The sequence below is a fragment of the Eublepharis macularius genome, chromosome 3 (assembly GCF_028583425.1).
Source record: "Eublepharis macularius isolate TG4126 chromosome 3, MPM_Emac_v1.0, whole genome shotgun sequence".
NCBI classification, from domain to species: domain Eukaryota; kingdom Metazoa; phylum Chordata; class Lepidosauria; order Squamata; family Eublepharidae; genus Eublepharis; species Eublepharis macularius.
In genome coordinates this window covers 99,191,796-99,212,894 of record NC_072792.1, presented here as the reverse complement: position 1 = coordinate 99,212,894, position 21,099 = coordinate 99,191,796, and the positions used below count along the sequence as shown (strand labels likewise).

At 48.1% G+C, this 21,099-nt stretch overlaps 1 protein-coding gene across 2 annotated transcripts in view; it reads right to left on the bottom strand.

The window, feature by feature from the left end:
- Positions 1-21,099, bottom strand: part of SYNJ1 (synaptojanin 1) — a 151,325-nt gene that overhangs the window by 126,582 nt on the left and 3,644 nt on the right. For both annotated transcript variants that reach the window (XM_054974778.1, XM_054974779.1), the window contains exons 3-4: positions 1,901-1,987; positions 917-1,184 (exon numbers count right to left, since the gene is read on the bottom strand). In XM_054974778.1, the coding sequence (XP_054830753.1) occupies positions 917-1,184; positions 1,901-1,987 (355 nt within the window). The remainder of the gene's footprint in view (positions 1-916; positions 1,185-1,900; positions 1,988-21,099) is intronic.

Here is a 21,099-nt window from a genome sequence, read left to right as displayed (position 1 = left end):
TGGATACTATGGACTGCCCCCTCCCCAAAGTGAGTGTGATGGACAGGTTCAGCTCCTGCTCTGCCTCTCTTGAGAAACGAGCCAATAAGAGCTGGTGGAATACTAGGGCATGCGTCAGTTGGAATCTGTTAAGGTAGTTGGTGAAAGAGAAGCAGTTTGGATGCTGATGAGAGAAGGCGGCAGAGATATTTGCTGGCTGATTACAAATCTGTTTGGTTACACTGAAACATCCCTTGTTTAACTCCTTGTTTAAATTATGAGTTTAAAACCATTCACTCCTAAGTTTCATCTTGTAAATAAAGGGTTTTTTTTTGTTTATCCTTGATTTGTAATCTTACACCATTTGTAACAGTTTATCCTTGATTTGTAACATTAACATCAACGATTCAAAGATATACCAAACGTGCATTATCTGGACAGATTCCAGATATCTCATAGTTTGTCCACTGTATCATTTGCACTGGGCAAAACAGTATTTCCACAATAGGTAAATACAGCTTTGCAAAAAGGCTCTTTGTTGGATGGAATGCGTTGTTGTACAGTAAATATAATATTACTATTACTATTACTAAGTAGGGACGAAAAAATGATGGTTATTATTATCAAAGTTCCATGATACATTTTAGTCAAGACTCAATAACTTTCTGCTGTATTTCACAATGCAGTATAGCACTACAGGACTAACCTCACCAAACTGGGCTTTCCATTAACAAGAAATCCTCAAGTCATTATCTTTTTATTTCTGTTACTTTCCCATACCAACAGCTTCAATGATGTTACTCAAACAAATGCAATTTCAAAATGGCAGAAGCACAGTGGAATAATCTCTTAATACATACAGCAATGAGAAATTGGACAGGTCAAAATACAGCTGCACATATAAAGGCATTAGGCCTCCTAAAACTTATCAACTCACCAGAAGAACCTGTTATCAGTGCTTTGTTCTTGCATGCTACGGTGGGCATTAAGACTAAGATCTAAACTGACCCCAGTAGAAGACCATGCAAAGTAAAAGTTTCCCGAGTTCAAAACTTTGCGCACTTCACAGATGCGTTCTTCATCAGATGGATCAATTCGTAATGATATTAAATCAGTGGAAGTAACACGAAAAACTTCAGATTCTTGAATCTTTCCCACAGACATGCATCCTGTGACAAGAACTAGATAATGTAGCAGTGTGTCTCCTGTAAGAAATAAGCTTATTTGAATAATTATAGTTTAAATTTTTACAGTTTTTTCTCCAGCAATTTCTACTGTCTACATTCCCCAAGATACAGCTGTATGATTCTACAGTTCTTTTACACGTAAGAGACTTCTCAACATGAACATTAAAAGTGAATTTTAAGTAACTGCTGAGATGTCATCATGCATAGTTCTAAGACAAACATTTGATTTTGCTTTGTTTTACAACTGATAATGCAAGCAAGAAACACATTACTGGGGATCCGGAAAAAGTATACCCATATGTCTCATGAATCTGAAAGGATCAGACCAGAAGAAAGAAAACCCTTAATTTGCTGCAGGCAGTAGTACAGGTCACAAATCAAAAACACTCAAATGCATGCATATGGTCAGGGCATTATCCTACACACTCAACCAAATGACAGCCTAGCTTTATTTGCCCTTTTACCTTGCCACACTATAATCCAAATATACCTGAAACATCCAGCTTTCAAAAGTAGTTATGTGGTACAGGGAGAGAGAAGAAAGCAATATGGAAAATCTTCACCACCACCAAGCAAGGAAGAACAATTTATTGTTTGACACAAAGCACTAATAATTCATTTAGGATCACATACCAGGAATAGGGCCAACATAAATATGGCATAACCAACCTGGAAAGAAATCTTAGTTTCTGTTTATTAAAAAGTCTCCCCCCCCCATGGACTGATTTACTCACCAAGATTTAACCTTAATACACCTAGAAGTCCATATGCATCCATTACCTTGGAGTACATGTTCTTGATCGCCTCTTTCTCTGCAGATGCTGTTAAATAAATGTCAGAATTGAAAGAATAATTTCACATATGAATACATTATAGAGTTCGATATCTTGGCTCTGAATATTTTAAATTCAACTTGCTTGTAACAACCAGAAAAATATATTTGTTTCACTCACAGAACAACAGGCTTCTTAAACAAAAAATGTAAAAAAAAATTGTTGCAGAGAACACATACAGTCCCTGATTTTCAACAATCATTATATCACATAAGTAGATTTCAACCCTTGGATAGACCACAGCAAATGTTTATTTTACATTTTTGTCCCGCTTTTCTTCCAAAGGACTCAAGATGATGTGTATGCTTCAGCTCCACTCCCTTGTTACTCTGACAACAATCTTGGGGAAAGTAGGTTTGGCTGTGTGTGTATTGTGGGGGGGGGGGGGGAAGCTTTTTTCTTGTGTTAGTTTTGAAAAAATATTATAACACTAGAACAGTAAGGCAATTTCACTACAGGACTGAGTTTCCAGGATGTATTTATTGTATTTATTTATTATAACATTTGTGTAATTAAGGAGTCAGGTTGTCATTGTTATCCATCTTCTGAAACAGCAAATGAGCTCTTAAATGTCACATAAACTGAGCCCTTTACAGACACTGCCCAAGAGGGCTGCACATATGGAATAAATTATGAGAAAATATTTATTAACAAGATTTTTACCCCGCCTTTCTGTCCCCTCAGAGCCACATAGCCAACCAACAAGTTTAAAATATACATATTAAAATATCAAAAGCCATTAAAACCAACACAGAAACACATCATTAAAACACTTTAAAATAAATACAAAAGATTAAAAAAATATTTTAAAACACTAGAAATGGATGAGGGATTACTTAGTTAATGCCAATCAAAATAAAAAAAGTCTTCATCCACTGGCTGAAGACAACAGCAGAAGATTGGTGCCACTACTGAGAAGTCACTCTCCTGGGTTGCCATCCACCTAATCTCAGAAGGCAGGGGCACCTGAAGAAGGGCCTCTGAAGATAACTACAATAATCAAGGTTCATAAGAGAGTGGTACTATAGCGCTTTGAAGATCAGTACCAGTGCACTGTATTGTGCCATTAAATTATTTCTCATTATTTTGGGGCAGTTCTGCCATTCTTGGGATAGTGAAGAAGGAACGTAATTTTTCTGCATGGCTAGGGGTTCCCCTAGAATGCAAAAAACTCCACATCTTTGCCAGGCCCTGTTGTGCTGCTATGATTAATTAAATGGGAGTCAAGTAGTTCATTACAGAGGATATGATCAGATTTTGAGAAACAGAAGTCTTGATGATATTAATCCTGGATCTCACCACTGTAATTTTTATTGAGCTTGCAAATTTGGTCAAGTATATGACTTTAAAAAAATGCAGCACTGACAAGAGTAAACAATGGACAATGACTACAGACTTTAAGCAACTATATTTTTCCAAAACAAATCTTTTTAAAAGTCATAATATAAGCCAAGGCCAAAGCCTAAACTGAGAAAACTACAGGTTAATTAACCATGCATAGAAATACCGCACTTAAAAATCTGCAGTAATGCCAGTACACAGCCAGAGTGCAAAGGGTCCAGAAATAATGCAGAGCTTACAGTCAAATGTAGGGTTTAAGTTTGCAACTACCAGGCAACAAATTGGCCAATGTTAATAAGAAGCAAAGGATTGCTTGCCCTCCCAGCAGATGGTGTGCTCAGAGATTTTCCTAAATCTAAGATTTCAGTGTTAGTCTAGTAACAGTTAGTGAGGCCACTGCGTGGACTAAAAATCTTGCCTTGACACATCAAGCACATAGCTGTACACGAAGGATGCAGAGCAATGACCCCCCCACCTCAAACACACGGCAATTCAATGAAAGGTCATGGAAGCTATGTAGTGTATGAGTTTGGGAGGGACTGATCAGTCCTTTTAAGAAAAAAATTCGATGGGGAGTTTTGAGATAAGAGCTTCCATTTGCTTGCTCTACCTTAGGATTTCCCTCTTCATTTTTGGTAACGTGTGAGGTAATGTACGAAATTATAGCATGGTGCAATTTATTTCTAAGAGTGTCAGTTGTCACAGAGTCCCTGCTTTTTTAATTCTTAAAGAGTATGGGGATAGACCACAGTACTTTGCTGATTAAGAAAAGCCACTCTGTACACAATCAGGCAAAATTATAACACATTTTCCAGTATAAGCTTTGGAAAAGTCCCAGGGACAAGCTCTGTTCTTTCTCTATTCCTAATCGAGAATCTCCCAGGGCAATGATCTGAGATAAGAGCAGATTTAATAGGAATTTTTCCTTACTTCTCCAATGTTAGTTGTAATCCCACAGTCATTTTAATAGCTACAGAAGCCATGCCAATAGCTACAACTGTGTCTTAAGCAGATTTCAAGCAAGTCTAGAAAAGCAAATTTCAGATGTGTAAGCTTAAAATGGTTAAGAAAGGAATCTGCTAATTCAGGAAATCTATGGGTTGGAGCCTATGAACAGCAAGCAGAAAGCGCTTATGGACATAGATCTTTCTGCCTCATTCTCCCTCCAGAAGGCCTATGAGACTTCTAAAAAGTAGAGGGATCATGGAAGTCTTGTAGACAATATACTTTGTAAACCGCTCTTAGTGGGCATTAAGTCCTGAAGGGTGGTATATAAATCAAATGTCGTTGTTGCTATTACCACCACTCCATTTCCTTTTTCTGCCAGTGGAGCATATAGTGCTTGTGGAAACTCCACAGGCAACACAGCAAGGGTAATTTCACCCAGTTCATCCTTCTTGCTGTAGTCCCCTCCCCATGCTGTTTTATTCATGAGGATCCTGAGCTCCCTTTCAGCTTTTCTAAGGTCTCATGTGCTGCTGGGGAAGGAAGAAAATATTCCATTCCAACCATTCACATGACCCAACCCTATGCGTGGATGTATTCATGGTAGTCTTTATCACTGATAAAGATGACATTATCACAGCTAAAATAAAGGTATGAACACTGCAATAATATAATACAGATCTTTTTACTTGCCCTTCATTTGGCATAATTTATCTGGAAAAGCTATGCTTTTCTGTTACAAATAACAAAATCTTATTTAAATTTTCTCAGTGTGCATCGTCTCTGAAATTTAGGAAAAATTCCCATTCCTTGCGGGTATATAAAGAGTTCCAGATGATGCTTGAAGGGCAAAGCCATATGGGAGTCAAGCAGGGAAATTATCAGTTTTTAAAAAGGCTTCAATAGTTTATTTGGGAACAGACTGAGTATGCAGAAGCCAGTATCTTGAATGAATCATGGTCAATACTATCTTTTTTAATAAGGCAAGGACATGTTTCGTTTTTAAAATCTTAAACTATCACCATGATACCAATCTGGTAAAATTTTGTCTACCAAAGCAAAGAAAAACAGGTTTTCTCACCTGTAACTGTTGATCGTCGAGTCTCTTCTGTGCAGACACACATTGGGACTGCGCAGGCGCAGGCCAGCCGCGGAAAAGATTTTTCTAGCTTTTAGAGATGTGAAGGGGACGTTCGGAACCACCGTGCATGCGCGCCGGTGTTCCCGCCAATTTTGAATGTATATATATCCGAACGTCCCTGGCATTCCCTCAGTTCACCTGAGCCGCCGGAGAAAAACTCAGTTAAGCAAGCACTCACAGCGGGGTAGGTGGGAGGGAATGTGTGTCTGCACAGAAGAGACTCAACGATGAACAGTTACAGGTGAGAAACCCTGTTTATCATCGTCGTCCTTCTGTGCAGCCCCACATTGGGAGAATAACTAGCATCTCACCAATGGGGGCGGGTGTGAGTGTCTACTTGAACAAAGAATGCAGGACAGCCGCGCCAACAGCTGATTCACGCCGTGCATTCACGTCCACAGAATAGTGTTTGATAAAAGTGTCTGCAGTGGACCACGTCGCAGCTTGGCAGACGTCCCGGAGCGGCACTCCTCGCAGGAAGGCAGCAGAAGCAGCTTGCGCTCGAGTGGAATGAGCAGTAATCAACAAGGGGCACTGGACTCCAGCTTGCTGATAACAAAGTTTAATTGTAGACACAATCCAGCGAGAGATGGACTGGGCAGAAGCAGGTGAGCCCTTGCGAGGGCCAGAGTAACACAAAAACAGGGCAGGAGATTTCCTGAAACATTTGGTGCGATGTAAATAAAACAATAAAGCACGTTTTACATCCAATGTGTGTAGTGCCCGTTCCCCTGGGGACGAGGGTGTCGAAAAAAAGGAAGGGAGGAACACCTTTTGCTGCAGGTGAAATTTGGAGACCACCTTGGGTAGAAATTCCATGCTAGCGTGGAGCATGACTGTACCAGGGAAAAACTGCAGGAAGGGAGGGTCACACCGCAGGGCAGACAGCTCCCCAACACGTCTAGAGGACGTGATTGCCACCAGAAAGGCTACCTTTTGTGTGAGCAAAGGTAAGGGACAGGTGGACAGGGGCTCAAAGGGCCGGAGCATCAGCTGGGAGAGAACCAGGGACAGACTCCACTGAGGAATCAGCGGGGCCCTAGGAGGGAAGGTCTTGAACAGGCCCTTTAGGAACTGCTTGGAAAGCCAGTGTGTAAAAACGGTCTTCCCATCAATCTGCTCATGGAAAGCAGAGATCGCAGCCATGTGTACCTTAATGCTCGAGAAAGCAAGACCCTGTGAGCACAAATCCAGGAGGTAGTCCAGAACGATAGGTAAGGGGCAAGCAAAGGGAAAAACCCCTTTTGGGGCCAACCACCTGGAAAAACGCGACCACTTCCTTTGGTAGGATAACCTGGTTGATAGCTTCCGGGCATTCAGAATGACCTTAAGAACCTCTGAGGAGAGGCCTACTCCGGAGCGCACAGGAGCCAGGCAGCCAGACTCAGAACTGCCACATTGTGGTGCCTGACCCCGTCCCTGATTAATAGGTCCGGGGCCGGTGGCAGCGCTAGGCATTGTCCCCGTGAAAAACAGGGTTAACATACCTGTAACTTATGCTCATCGAGTTCTTCTGTGCTGACACACATGGGGACTGCGCAGGCGCAGACCAGCCGCCGGAGAATTTTCTAGAGCGTCCATGGCTCCGAAGGGGCCGTTTGTCGCGCGCCTCAGCGACCGTCTTCCCGCCCAAACGGTCACGTGATCCTCCAGCGACCAACGGCCCCTTCCCTCAGTTCTCCCTTGCCGCCGCTTGACCAACACACTTCAGCCATAACACCTTAAAAACACCAATTTCCGTTACAGCCATCACAATATCGTGCATTGGAGTTCACAGCGGGGTAGGAGGGAGGGTTGTGTGTCAGCACAGAAGAACTCGATGAACATAAGTTACAGGTATGTTAACCCTGTTTTCATCTTCGTTCTTCTGTGCCTCCACACATGGGAGTGTACCAAGCTTCACACAATAAGGAAGGCGGGGGTGAAGTCCAACACAATTTTATTGAACAAACAAGAACAACAATAAATAGATATGCATATATACATCTATGTAAAAAACTGTGCAAGGACACATAAATACTCAACATTTACATATATACACACCCCCAGGTACATATATACACACTTTCACTCAAGGGTACCCAGCAGGTACGCCAAGAAAGTCATTCCAAAACTCCCTCAGGAAAAAAGGGAGTGTAAGACAGCCTTGGCCACAGATACATCTTGCTCCGCATTGACATCAACGGCGTAATGCCTGACAAAGGTGTCTGCAGAGGACCATGTGGCTGCTTTACAAATGTTAACCAGGGGCACCCCCCTGAGGAGTGCAGAAGAGGATGCTTGGGACCGCGTGGAGTGGGCTCTGACATGGAGCGGGCAAGCCACCCCTGCCAGGGAATAGGCCTTGCTAATGGCCGTCACAATCCACCTAGACAGGGTTTGTGAGGAAGCCCTGTTACCCTTGTCCTTGGCCCCAAAACATACAAACAGGTGAGGACAGGAGCGGAATCCCTTCGTCCTATCCAGGTAATAGGCTAGGGCCCTCTTCAAGTCTAGGGAATGGAGGGCCTTTTCCCCCTTAGAGAAAGGTTGAGGAAAGAACGCAGGCAGTGAGATATCCTGCGAGAGGTGGAAGGCGGACACCACCTTGGGCAGGAACCCGAGGCAGGGACGCAGGACCACCTTGTTGGGATGAAACACAAGAAAGGGAGGGTCAGACCGCAGTGCAGACAGCTCACTGACCCTTCTGGCCGATGTGACGGCCACCAAGAATGCTACCTTGTAGGATAGCATATCCAAGGGGCATGTAGCCATAGGCTCAAATGGAGGCAACATGAGACGTGAGAGCACCAAGGACAGCGACCACTGAGGCACTGGCGCCGACACAGGTGGGTAAAGATTGTACATGCCCTTAAGGAACTGGCGGGATTGTGGGTGAGAAAACACCGTAGCACCCTCAACTCGGTTGTGAGCAGCTGATATCGCTGCCAGGTGGACCTTGAGGGAGGACACCTTCAAGCCCAGGCCACGCAAGTGGCACAAATACTCGAACACAACCCCCAAGGGACTGCTATCGGGCACCACTCCCCTGGCAAGTGCCCAGAGCTCAAACCTGCGCCACTTGGCCGCATAAGCGCGCCTAGTGGATGGCCGACGAGCATTCAGGAGGACCCTCTGTACCTCGTCAGTAAAGCCTATCGGGGAGGAACGATCCGCCAAGCCGTTAGGTGCAGCTTCCTGGGATCGTGGTGGACCAGGCTCCCGTTTAGGAGAAGGTCTTGCCGAGGGGGCAGACTCACATATGTCCGTTGGGACATCTGCAGGAGCTTCGGGAACCAAACCTGCCGTGGCCAGAAGGGGGCCACCAGGATGCAGTCCGTCCCGTCTTCCTCTATCTTGCACAGGACCCTGGGAATCAAGGGGAATGGAGGAAACATGTAGTGCAAGCCCTGCGTCCACGTAAACTGGAAGGCATCCCCAATAGAGAGGGGGTCGCTCCCTGCCCTGGAACAGAACGTGTGGGCCTTGGTGGTCGCCGCAGTGGCGAATACGTCTATCACCGGGTGACCCCACATCTGGAAGATCGGCCCAACGCACTCTACGTTCAGTTCCCACTCGTGGTCCAGTAAAGGGACCCTGCTGAGGGCATCTGCCCGGGCATTGTCTGACCCAGCCACGTGTATAGCACGGAGCGACACGCCGTTCCTGATAGCCCACTGCCAAGTGAGTGTGGCTTCCCGGCACAGGGCCATGGACACTGTGCCCCCCTGCTGATTCACGTAGTACATGGCAGTCGTGTTGTCCGTCTGCACCAACACCTGACGATTTTTCAGCAGTGCTGTAAGAGACACAAGTGCGAAACGAATGGCTCTTAGTTCAAGCACATTAATATGGAGGGTCTTTTCCCTCTCAGACCAGACATCTTGCACAGACACATCACCACAGTAAGCCCCCCATCCCAACAGCGAGGCGTCAGTGGTAACCGTGATGTCATGGTGTTGATACCCAAAAGGGGTCCCTCTAAACAAGTTGTCATCAGACAGCCACCAGTCCAAGGAGCCGAGGATGACCCTCGGGATAGAGAATTTGAGGGACGGAGGGTGCAGCAGAGCATCGTACCTCCGCACAAACCAGTTCTGGAGAGGGCGCATACGCAGCCTAGCGAAAGGCACCACAGAGGTGGCCGCTGCCATATGCCCTAGTAAGCACTGGATAGTGCGCACAGACTGGAACCGGTTTCTTTTAAACATGGACACTAGACCCCTTAGGGACCGAGCCCTCTCCAAGGGGAGCAGAGCCTTACCCTCCACAGAGTCTAACAGTGCACCAATGTAGGACACCTTGCAGTTGGGCACCAGCTTGGATTTTTCCAAGTTCACCAGGAGCCCCAGGCGTTGGCAAGTGCTAAGTACCAAGGCAATGTCCTGCACCAGCCTAGACTCCGATTCAGCCACGATGAGCCAGTCATCGAGGTACGGAAAGATGGTACAGCCTTCTTCCCGTAGGAAGGAAACCACAGGGGCCACACATTTAGTGAACACTCGTGGGGCAGTGGACAGGCCAAAGGGGAGCACCTTATACCGGAAAACCCTTTGCCGGTAAACAAAGCTCAGGTACTTCCTGTGCTCCTTCCGTATGCCCACGTGAAAGTATGCGTCTTTTAAGTCAAGAACCGCAAACCAATCCCCCTGTTTCAGCAAGGCGATCACAGCCGCCAACGTTACCATTTTGAATTTGGTCACCTTGAGGAAGGCATTAAGGCCCCTCAGATCTAAAATGGGGCGTAAGCCCCCATCCTTCTTAGGGACCAGGAAGAACCTAGAGAAGAAACCCTTCACAGAGTCCTCATAGGGCAATTCTTCCACAGCACCCTTGGCCAAGAGCGACACGATCTCCGCATCCAGCTCGGCCATAGTGTTATTGACAGCTGTCAGGGGTGAACTGCATCTAGGCAGCTCAACAAACTCCAGCCCGTATCCCAGTTCAACAATAGTTAAGACCCATGAGTCAGATGTTATTGACTCCCACTCAGAGAGGAGTGGACTAAGTCTGTCCGAAAAGTTCGGGGATACGGCTGGCGCGACCCATCAGTACTGCCTCCCGGCGCCCTGCTGATCTTTCTGCTGGGCCGGTTGCTGTGCCTGACGAGGCTTGAAGGGCCGACGCCTCCTCTGCTGTTGTGCGGGAGGGTAAGGCCGCTGCTGGTAGGCAGGATACTGCTGGTAGCCCGGCCGCTGTTGCTGGTATCTGCCCTGGTAATGGTAAGGGCCAGACCGGGGAGCGTACCGTGACCTGGAGGAGGGCTTGTCCGCTGGAGCCAGACCCAAAGACCGCGCCGTCTGTCTGTCCTCCTTTTTCTTCTTCAGGGTCTCGTCGGTGGACTTGGAGAACAGCGAGTCCCCTTCAAAGGGCATGCTCTCCACCCTGGAACGCACCTCTTGGGACAGGGCCGTCGACCGCAACCAAGAGTGGCGCCTGAGGACCACCGCCGACGCCATCCCTCTAGCAGCAGTGTCAGCAGCGTGGCTCCCAGCGTTCATCTGCTGCTTAGACAGCCTCACAGCCTCCGTCTGCAGCAGGGACACCACAGCCTTCTGCTCAGGAGGGAGGTCTCGGGTATAGGATGCCAACTTCTCCCAGAGGTACAGCTGGTACCCTGCCATGATGGTCTGGTAGTTGGCGATCCTCAGACCCAGTGAAGAGACAATGTACTGGCGCCTGCCCATGGCATCCAGCTTCTTGCCCTCCTTATCGGCAGGCACCGAGGAGTGACCCGATCGTCGGGGGTTGAACTCCTCTGTGACCAAGGAGAAAGGTGGAGGGTGCTTCACCAACGCCGGCCAGGTGCCCTGCTTGATCTTGTAAAGCTGCTCGATGCGCTTGGATGTTGGAGGTTGATCACAGGGCACCTGCCACACCTTCTCCACAATCTCCTCAATACCCTCGAGCATGGGGAAGCCAACGTACGCCGGATTGTCCCCGTAAATACGTTTGAGGAGCTTGTCCTTGGTCTGGGGGACTGCCGAAGAGATATCCATCTCGAGAGCCTTGGCCATCCTTGCCATCTGGTCGGCGTAGATGCGGAGGTCCTCGAATGGCGAGTCCGCCGATGGCACTAGCTCCTCAGCTGGCGATGGTTCGGACCAGGACTCCGACTGGTAGCCGCCAAAGCTCTCCACATCCTCCTCATCGGAACCGAGCTGGGATTCCGGAACCGGGAGCGGAGGGGGAGCCCACGCCGACCTCGATGTCGAAGGCCTCGGTTCCGACACGGAGAAGCCCGCAGGTGCCCCCTCCCATTGGCAACGGTATGGCGAGGGGAGGTAGGAAGCCTGTCGATGCCGGGACGCAGCGGACCGGACTGATCGGACACTGTCCCCGGAACCATGCCGCTCACGACCGACCGGAGGTGGAGACAGACGGGCAGGCGACGGACGGCTCCGACGAGGAGACGGGCTCGGTTCCAGCCTCGGCGACCGAAGGGGAAGCGATGGTCGGCTCCGACGGTGCGGGCTCGGCTCCGGCCCCGACGAGAATTCTGCGGGCACCGTCTCGAAGGCCATCGGATCCGGCACCGGCACGGAGATGTCTTCTGGCTCCGGGGAGCCCAGATGAGGGGAAGGCGTGTGAGGAAGCACGATGACCTCCTCCTGAGGAGCGGGATGCGGCGACCGATGATGCTTGGTCTTCTTCTTCTTCTTCGCTGGTTCCGAAGAAGACCTCGGAACCGACGCGCTCCTCGCCTTCGAAGGGGACCTCAGCTTCGACCTCTTCGCCTTGATTGGGATCGAACCGGTCGTCGGTTCCGACCGGGGACTCGGTACCAGGATCCTCGGTTCCGAAGCTGGTCTCGGATCCGACCTGGTAGATGACGCGCTACGGGGCAGCCGCACCGGTCCCTGCGCTGGAGAGGCCGCTCTCGACGCCGAGGTACTCGGGGGACGCGGTTTCGACCCCGACCTCGCGGAGGCCACTGAGCCAGCTCTTGATTGCCGTTCGGCAGAGGGGCTAGGGCCGGCCTTGGACGGACGTAACGGAGTTCCCTCCGACATGACCTTCTGCCACAGCGAGGAATTTAGCCGGGCCTTGCGATCCTGCCGGGCCTTGCTGGTGAAACCCTGGCAGATCCTACAGGCCGAGACATTGTGGGTCTCCCCCAAGCAAAAAAGGCACAAATCATGGCCATCGGATTTGGCCATTTTAGTGTGGCATTTTAGGCAATGCTTGAAGAGAGCCGTAGAGGCCATTTTCAGGGGCACGCGAAAGAAGGGTCAAAAACAGTCCGAGTCAAATTACCGAGTCCACGTCAAAGTCCAAAGCGAGATCCAAAGAATAGTCGAGGTCACGAAGTCCGAAGTCAAAAGCCAAGCAATCAGTTAGAGTAAAGCACGAAGCACAAAAGCACAGAGCAACGAAGCTCACGTTCTCTCCAAGCGGCGGCAAGAAGAGAACTGAGGGAAGGGGCCGTTGGTCGCTGGAGGATCACGTGACCGTTTGGGCGGGAAGACGGTCGCTGAGGCGCGCGACAAACGGCCCCTTCGGAGCCATGGAAGCTCTAGAAAATTCTCCGGCGGCTGGCCTGCGCCTGCGCAGTCCCCATGTGTGGAGGCACAGAAGAACGAAGATGAAGGGAGAGTAAGAGAGGGAACCAATCCTGGCGAGGCCAGTGTGGGGCAATCAGGATACAGTGGGTGTTGAAGGCCCTGACCCTGGAGAGGACTTTGTGCATGAGCGGGAAGGGCGGGAAGGCATAAAAGAGCCCTGGGGACCAGGGTATCTGGAAGGCATCCCCTAGGGAGTGAGGGCCAATACCGGCCCGGGAGCAGAACAGCGGAGCCTGCTTGTTGTGGGCCGTGGCGAAGAGGTCGATGAGTGGTGTACCCCACGTGCGAAAGACTTGGTGGAGGTAAGCCCTGTTGAGGGACCACTCGTGTTGAGGCAGAAACACCCTGCTCAGCGTGTCTGCTGCGGTGTTGAGCTCCCCGGCAATGTGCACGGCCCTGGGAAGAACGTTGTTGACCATGGCCCATTTCCAGAGAGTCGTTGCTTCCCTGCAGAGCTTGAGCGAGACCGTTCCTCCCTGCTTGTTGAGGTAATAGCAGGCTGTGGTATTGTCTGACAGGACCTGAACCCTCCTGTTCCGAATGACATCTGCAAAAGAAGCAAGGGAGTAACGGATCGCTCTAAGCTCCAAGAGGTTAATGTGCATGGTTGCCTCAGTTGGGGACCAGATGCCTTGGGCTGAGAGCTGTCCACAGCGGCCTCCCCATCCCAAGTTGGAGGCGTCAGTTAAGACGGTGACCTCTGCCAGGAAAGGGCCAAAAGGACAACCTTCGGACAAGTTCTCAGGGACAGTCCACCAGGCCAAGGAACGCTGTACCACCCTGGGGATGGAGAACTTCTGATGCTGGCCCATAGTGAGGGGGTTGTACCTCCGGACGAACCAGTTTTGCATAGGCCTCATATGCAGGCGTGCGGAAAAAACTACCCCTGTGGAGGACATAAGGCCCAGCAGTGTTTGAATTAGGAGGGCAGTTTGAAAACGGTTGTGCAAGAAGTGACGGGCTAGGGAGGAAAGCCTGGTCAAGCGATCCGGGGGTAAGTAGGCTCTGCCCCGTGGCGAGTCGAAATGGACCCCTATAAACCTAATGGCTGTGCCCGGAGTTAAGATAGACTTATCCCCATTAACCACCAAGCCCAACCTAGCTAGTACAGATAAGGTGAGGGCAATATGGTCCTGGAGAGAGTCAGCCGAGGGTCCCACCAGGAGCCAGTCATCCAGGTATGGGTAGATAAAGCATCCCCTGGACCGCAGATACGCCACCACGGTGGCCATGCACTTCGTGAAAACCCTGGGCGCAGAGGCCAGCCCAAAAGGCAACACCGTATATTCATATACCGAATCCCCATAGACAAATCGCAGATACTTTCTGCGGCCCTCAAAGATGGAGATGTGGAAGTAGGCGTCTTTCAAGTCTAGAATAGCTAGCCAAACGCCGGCCTCCAAAAGCTCTATGACCCGTGCCAGGGTCAGCATCCGAAATTTCTCAACCTTTAAATAACTGTTGAGGCCCCTAAGGTCCAAAATGGGCCGGGACCCTCCATCCTTCTTATCCACAAGGAAGTATCTCGAATAGAATCCCCAAGGGGAAGTAGCGACATTGACCACCCGGACAGCACCTTTGTTCACCAACTCCATAACATTATTGTGTAAAACAACATTACAACATGGAGAACAACGGGGAGAAAGAGAAAGGGGAGGTGCATCAGAAAATAACAATTTGTAACCACGGGTCACAATAGACAGGACCCAAGTGTCAGAGGTAACAAGCTGCCAACAGGGCAAAAAAGGCCGAAGCCTGTCCAAGAACCGGGCAGTAGCGAGAGTGTCCTTGGAGGCCAACTGGGGAGCGTTCAGGCTTAGTCAGAAGACAGAAGGCTTCTGCACGGAGGCCGATGGTTTAGGTGAGGGGGGCTGCTGCCTGCCCTTGGACCGGCCGGAGCACCTGGAAGAATGACACTGCTGGGCCGAGTAGGATCGGTGGCCATAGGACTGGCCCGAGAAGAAACGCCCTTGACGCTGCTGGGATGGCTGGTAAGGGGTCTGGTAGGATCGGAACCGACCGTAACGATACCTCGGGCCCGACGGCTGTGCTGAAGGAGCAACTCCCAGGGACTTGGCCGTTTGCTGGTTTTTCTTCATCAGAGAGGGACTCATCCGTTTTTTCTGAGAAGAGCTGGGGCCCCTCAAACGGGAAATCCTCCACCTTCGCCTTCTTCTCTGGCGGCAGGGCCGTGGACCGGAGCCAGGCATGTCGACGCAGGACCACCGAAGTCGCCATCGCTCGTGCTGCAGAGTCGGCGGCGTCCTTGCCCACTGTCATCTGTTGCTTTGACAGCTTCATGGCCTCGGCTTGAAGGGCCTTAACCAGGTGGCGGCGATCCTCCGGGAGGTCGGAGAGGTAAGAGGACAGCCTTTTCCACAAGAATAAATTATAGGATCCCATTATAGCTTGGAAATTTGCTATACGGAATCCCAAGGACGCGGACGAGTAGAGCTTCCTGCCCATGCCATCCAGCTTCCTGCCTTTCTGGTCTGCCGGAGCCGAAGAGGAACCGTATCGGAACCGAGCCTGACCTTCCTCCGCCACGATGGAAGAGGGCTTAGGGTGAGAGAAAAGGTATGGGCAGTCGTCCTGTTTCAGGCGGTAGTACCTTTCGACTTTCTTTGCCGTTGGCGGCAGGGATGCCGGTGTCTGCCAGAGCGCAAGAGCATTATCGACAAAGTCCTCCACAGGAGGGAACGCCACCGAAGCGGGGGACCCTGAATACAACGCCTCCAGCAGCTTGCTCTTAGGCTTGGAGGTCGTGGTGGCAACATCTATCTCCAGCGCAGCGGCCATCCTGACCATCTGTTTGGCAAACATTCTGTAGTCGTCATTTGGGGACGACGAATGGAGCTCACCCACGGTGTCATCCGGGGAAGGGTCAGAAGCCACATCCGAGGAGTAATCGGACGGGGAAGCCAGGCCCTCTTCATCCTCGGAATCCGAAAACTCCGCCGGGGTCTGCGTTGGAACTGAAGCCGGGCATCCGACCGGAGCCGATGGACAAGGCCCAGGAACCGAGGGATGGAGGTGCACTCTAGCCGCAGAACGAGCAGGCGCAGGTTGCATGAGCGGTTGAGCCGGAAGGGAAGATGGCGGAACCGAAGGGTGTTGCAGGAAGGGCACGGACTGCTGGAACCAGGCCACGAAATCCTGCCAGGAGGTCATGTTCCCTATCCCCGGGACAGGCTGCCAAGGAGGTAGAGGAGCGGACACCGGAGCAGGCCAGTGATACGGCGCCGGAACCGATGAGGTAGACTGCATCGGAACGGAGGCCTCCGAAGGTGCCGGGGCGGACGGCAGGGAACGCTCGAACGACTGATGTTCCGGGAAAGGCGGGAATGGCACGTAATCCTCCGATGCTGTTGGAGGAGGCGTACAAGGAGGAGACGGGGTGTGAAGACTCACCACATAGTCATCAATCAGGACCGGTCCGGGTGGCGTACCAGGCCGCACAGTCGGAGCCGGGGATGGCGCACGGCTCTTAGGTTTCGACTTGGCCTTGGCCTTTTTTGGTGGGGGCTCCGAAGAAGCCTCTGTGGCCGAAGCTTTGGACGAGGGCTTCAATGACGGCTTTGATGAGGAACGCTTTTTAGCCTTCCGGCTAGAAGGGCGATCCACGGAACCGGAGTCAGATCGGCCCTCCGGAACGGGTTGCCCCGTCAGTTCCGAGGGAAGCGGCTCCAGCGATTTTCGAGATGGAGCCGGCGATGGAGCGGCGGAGCGGGGCCTATCTCCCGATGAACCCGATGGCTTGGGGGGGGAGAAGGTTGGCATCCCACAAGAAGGCACGGAGTCTGGCCTTCCGATCGCTCCTCGCTTTCGGGGTGAAGGACATACACACCGCACAATGCTCCACAATGTGCCCCTCACCAAGGCAGACGAGACAGAGCTCATGGCCATCCGAGTGGGTCATCTTCCTGCTGCACTTCAGACATTTCTTAAATAAAGCTGTCTAAGACATCCCGGAATGATATTTCCCTCAAGATGGACGCAGGAAAATATCGTACAGCACAGTATTCGATGAACAAAACTCCGAAGAGACGCTGAGAGAGAAGACAAGTAACGCTAGAAGAAGAACCTTTTCGACGGCGGCGAAAAAGGAACTGAGGGAATGCCGGGGACGTTCGGATATATATACATTCAAAATTGGCGGGAACACCGGCGCGCATGCGCGGTGGTTCCGAACGTCCCCTTCACATCTCTAAAAGCTAGAAAAATCTTTTCCGCGGCTGGCTTGCGCCTGCGCAGTCCCAATGTGGGGCTGCACAGAAGGACGACGACGATCTGCAGTTACTAAAGTCAATTCTAAAAAACTCTACATTCAAAAGGCAACACACAAAGCATTCTCATTCTTTAAAAAGCATTCTAAAGAAGGAAGATATTTAATACTTCTGCGTATGTACAGACATGGGCTATATTGTTGTATTAATTCACACAAGCAGTCATTTCTAATTCTCAACAGGTCCACTTAACTTCAAAAGGCCCTAGAGATTTTACTCTCTTGCTTAGTTATATTTAAATAATTCAAGTACAGATATTTCATTGTATCACCAGAAGTCTGGCATATACATTGTAACCCTGAATTTATTGTTAAGGCTGTCAATGCACTCTTGCCTTAGTGTTGTAAATGCAAGGTGTTATATTTCACTGGCAGCTTGGTTCTATCTTCCACTACAGCAGCTGTAGCACAAACAGAAGTTTGTGTTGCAATAATTAACTGAGCAGATATGCGTTCATGCTAAAAGAAAAACATCAGTTACTGCAGGGGTCCCCAAACATTTTTGAGCCTGTGGGCACCATGAGGAATTCTGTCACAGGGTGGTGGGCACAATAACAAAATGAATGCCACAGGAAGTGGACTCAACTACAAAATGGCTCCCACAGGAGGCAGAACTATTCACAAAATGTCAGGAAGCGAGGTTATACATGACTCTCATATTAAAATTTTCTTTATTTAAACTATAAACTACACACCACAACACAAGAAACAACAACCGTTAATAGACTTTTTCCATGAAATGGTTAACAAGGATTTGATGACATCTGGATTTATGGATTAAGAAACAGGAACAATAGAAAAAAGAGGGGTTTTGTGACTAACTTAGAACAAGTGGGACTCTAGAAATGTTGTGGAGAAAATACTTGTTGCGGAGAAAATCGGAACTCAACTTGTAGTGTAATTTAGGGTTTTTTTGTTTTCTTTTTTCTTTTCCTCTTAATTTTATAGATACATGTATTGTTAGTGTGTTATGTTTAGAACTGTGTTTTTTCTTGTTCTCTATGTTTGTTGCATGACTCTAATAGTAACTCTTCAACATTTCAGAAAGAAGCTCTGTTTCACGGGATGCCTTTTAAACGAACATATTGTTTAAAAATATTTTCTTACACATACAAAGCTTACCTTCAGTCACATAGTGAAGATATTTGTGCCGTGGTAGCAGCTGCTGCCAAAGCAATGTTTTAAAAATCTACACAGACAATCAGATCTCCAATTCCCTGCTGAGCAAAAGCTCCACCAGGCTCCACCCACTTTCTAAAAACACTTGGTGGGCACCAGGAACAATGTCAGCAGGCACCATGGCATCCATGGGCATCACATTGAGGACCCTTGAATAATTAGGAAGAACTCTCTCACACAGAATATCTGAAATGGTTTTAAGGGTACGTGTCTAAAAAGTCTAAAACATTTTATTTGGTTCATTTTTATCTCACCATTCTTCCAACAATCTCAGATGGCCTACACGGTTTTTCCTCACTAGCCCTGTGAGGTAGGTTAGATGGTAACTGGCACAAGCAAGCTTCACAGGAGAATGGGGACTAGAACCTGGGACTGTCAGATCCTAGCCTGATACTCTAACCACTGCATCACACTGATGTACAGGCTGTATCTTTGTTATAGTGGTTTACTAAGAGTGTCAAACTATGATCCCATAGAACCAGGTTTAAATCATTCTGCCATGAAAGTTCACTGGGTGACCTAAGGCCAGATACTTTCTCTCAGCCTAACCTATCTCACAGGATTGTTGTTATCAGGATAAAGTAGATGTGGAAAGTGATTTTGTAAGCCATGTTGTGTCCCCATTAGGGAGAACAGCTAAGTATAAATAAAAATAAATGATCTGATATTACGACTTACCAAACAAACTACGGACTGCACTGTCCTTGCAAATCAGGATTCTAAACAGTGGAATTGGATTGCACAAATGGAAGCAGCTTGCACAACAGGATCTTTTTTGCTTCCCCTTTCCACAGCCTGACTTCTCTGCCTCAATGCAGCTTCCAGTGATCTGAAACATTTTGTCCACAAAGATCCCTTACCCTAAAGGGGTTTTTTTGGGCACACAAGGACTTCTGGGGGAGGGCAGGGAAAAGCCTGTTGTGTGAGCTCCTTCTAGTTGCATAGTTGTAGTATCCAGCCCAATGGTTTGTCTCCAATTTGAAATTCTGGTTTGCAGAAAAAGCATCAACCATATAGCTTGTGGTTAAAACACAACAGCACTTGTTACTTCTGCTTTTACAGCAAGCCACTCATTAGCTGGCCATGCATGAGGAAAGGAAGGAGGACATAAGCCAAAAGACCCTCAACACACTTGTTCACAAAGCAGCAAACTATGGACAGTTATTATACTTGAACCTAAATGTATTGTGCCAGATGTAACAAATTTAGAAGGTAAATAACATGAGACAATTATATTCAAACATCAAGCCTCATATTAAGACACAGGAAAACAGATGCATATACAATAGAAGCATCTATTATAACCAAGCCTTAGAGCAGAAAGTCACTATCAAACATTGCTAAGCTGCCAATGTTAATAAGACTGATTCAGAACCAAGAAATTAACTCAAATTACATTAAAAGCATTAATATGATAAATCAATTTTGCTAATGCACATAGAAGATGTGACTTAAAAACAGGGATGATACCTGTTTCATAATATGTTTATATCATGTAAGAAAATCAAACATTAGTCAAGCAATGGATTTGCAAGTGGGAGCAACTACTGGAAATGTTATTCACTTTCTAAAATTTAACATCACTTATAAAAAGAAAGTTTGGTCAAATTCTTTCTATTGTAATGATCAGTCTCTTGATCTGGAGTATAAGAGAAAGATACTTATATTTATCTGAACAGTGCACCCAGTAGAGACAACACTGGACAAGGGACTTCATTAAAAAGCAGGAATGTTTTGAGTTCATACTGTTAAACCTGTTAAGAGCTTTCCAAAGTATTCATTATGATGGCTTCCTCTCATCATGTTGACTTTGCTAAATGACTGAATTAACATTAAACATCCTACTGAAGGAAAATCTCTGTTTTTACATGGAAGGATGAAGAACCTGCCAGAATATGAACTAGAATAAAATGCACAGTATATATATTTTTATATTTTGATGAGAATAGAAGTAAGGTATTTTAAAGAGCTGTAAACCATAAAGAATCTGAAAAAAAATCAGAGCAAATTAACATGTGTTACAGCAGATGAGTTCAAACATCATATCATAACATGGTTAAGAAACACATGTATGAATCTGTCTTCTACTGAATCAGATTATTAGTCCATCAGTATTGCCAACTCAAAACAGCAGCAGCTCTTCAGCGTCTCAGCTGGAGGTCTTTTACATTACCAGCTACCTGATCCTTTTAACTGGACATGCTGGGGATTGAACCTGGGACCTTCTGCATGCCAAGCAAATGTTCTAACAGAGAGCTATGCCCCCTCCCCAAAACATAACCATAGCATCGTGTGATGTCTGTACTGAAAATCAGACTTTTCAATTAGCCAAACTAGAATCAGAAATCATGGCTTAAAGCTGGTTTGCGTCATGATTTGTGCTACAATTCAGCATTATGAAAAATGAAAGCAGACAAAGCAGCTCTGAACCATGCTTTGAAGTTCCAATCATGGTTTAGGTTCTTAAACCATAGTAGTTTGGAATGATTCTTTAACTGAGCCAGTCTATCACAGAATGTCTAGCTGTTATCAATAGGATTACACTGAGCAGAGTTTTACACCAATTTTTAAGATAACAATAAATTTGCTATTTTAAAGACTGTAGTAGAACACAACCCCTTTCAACAAAACATTGTGAAACATTCAGAAGAGTTAATACACTGAC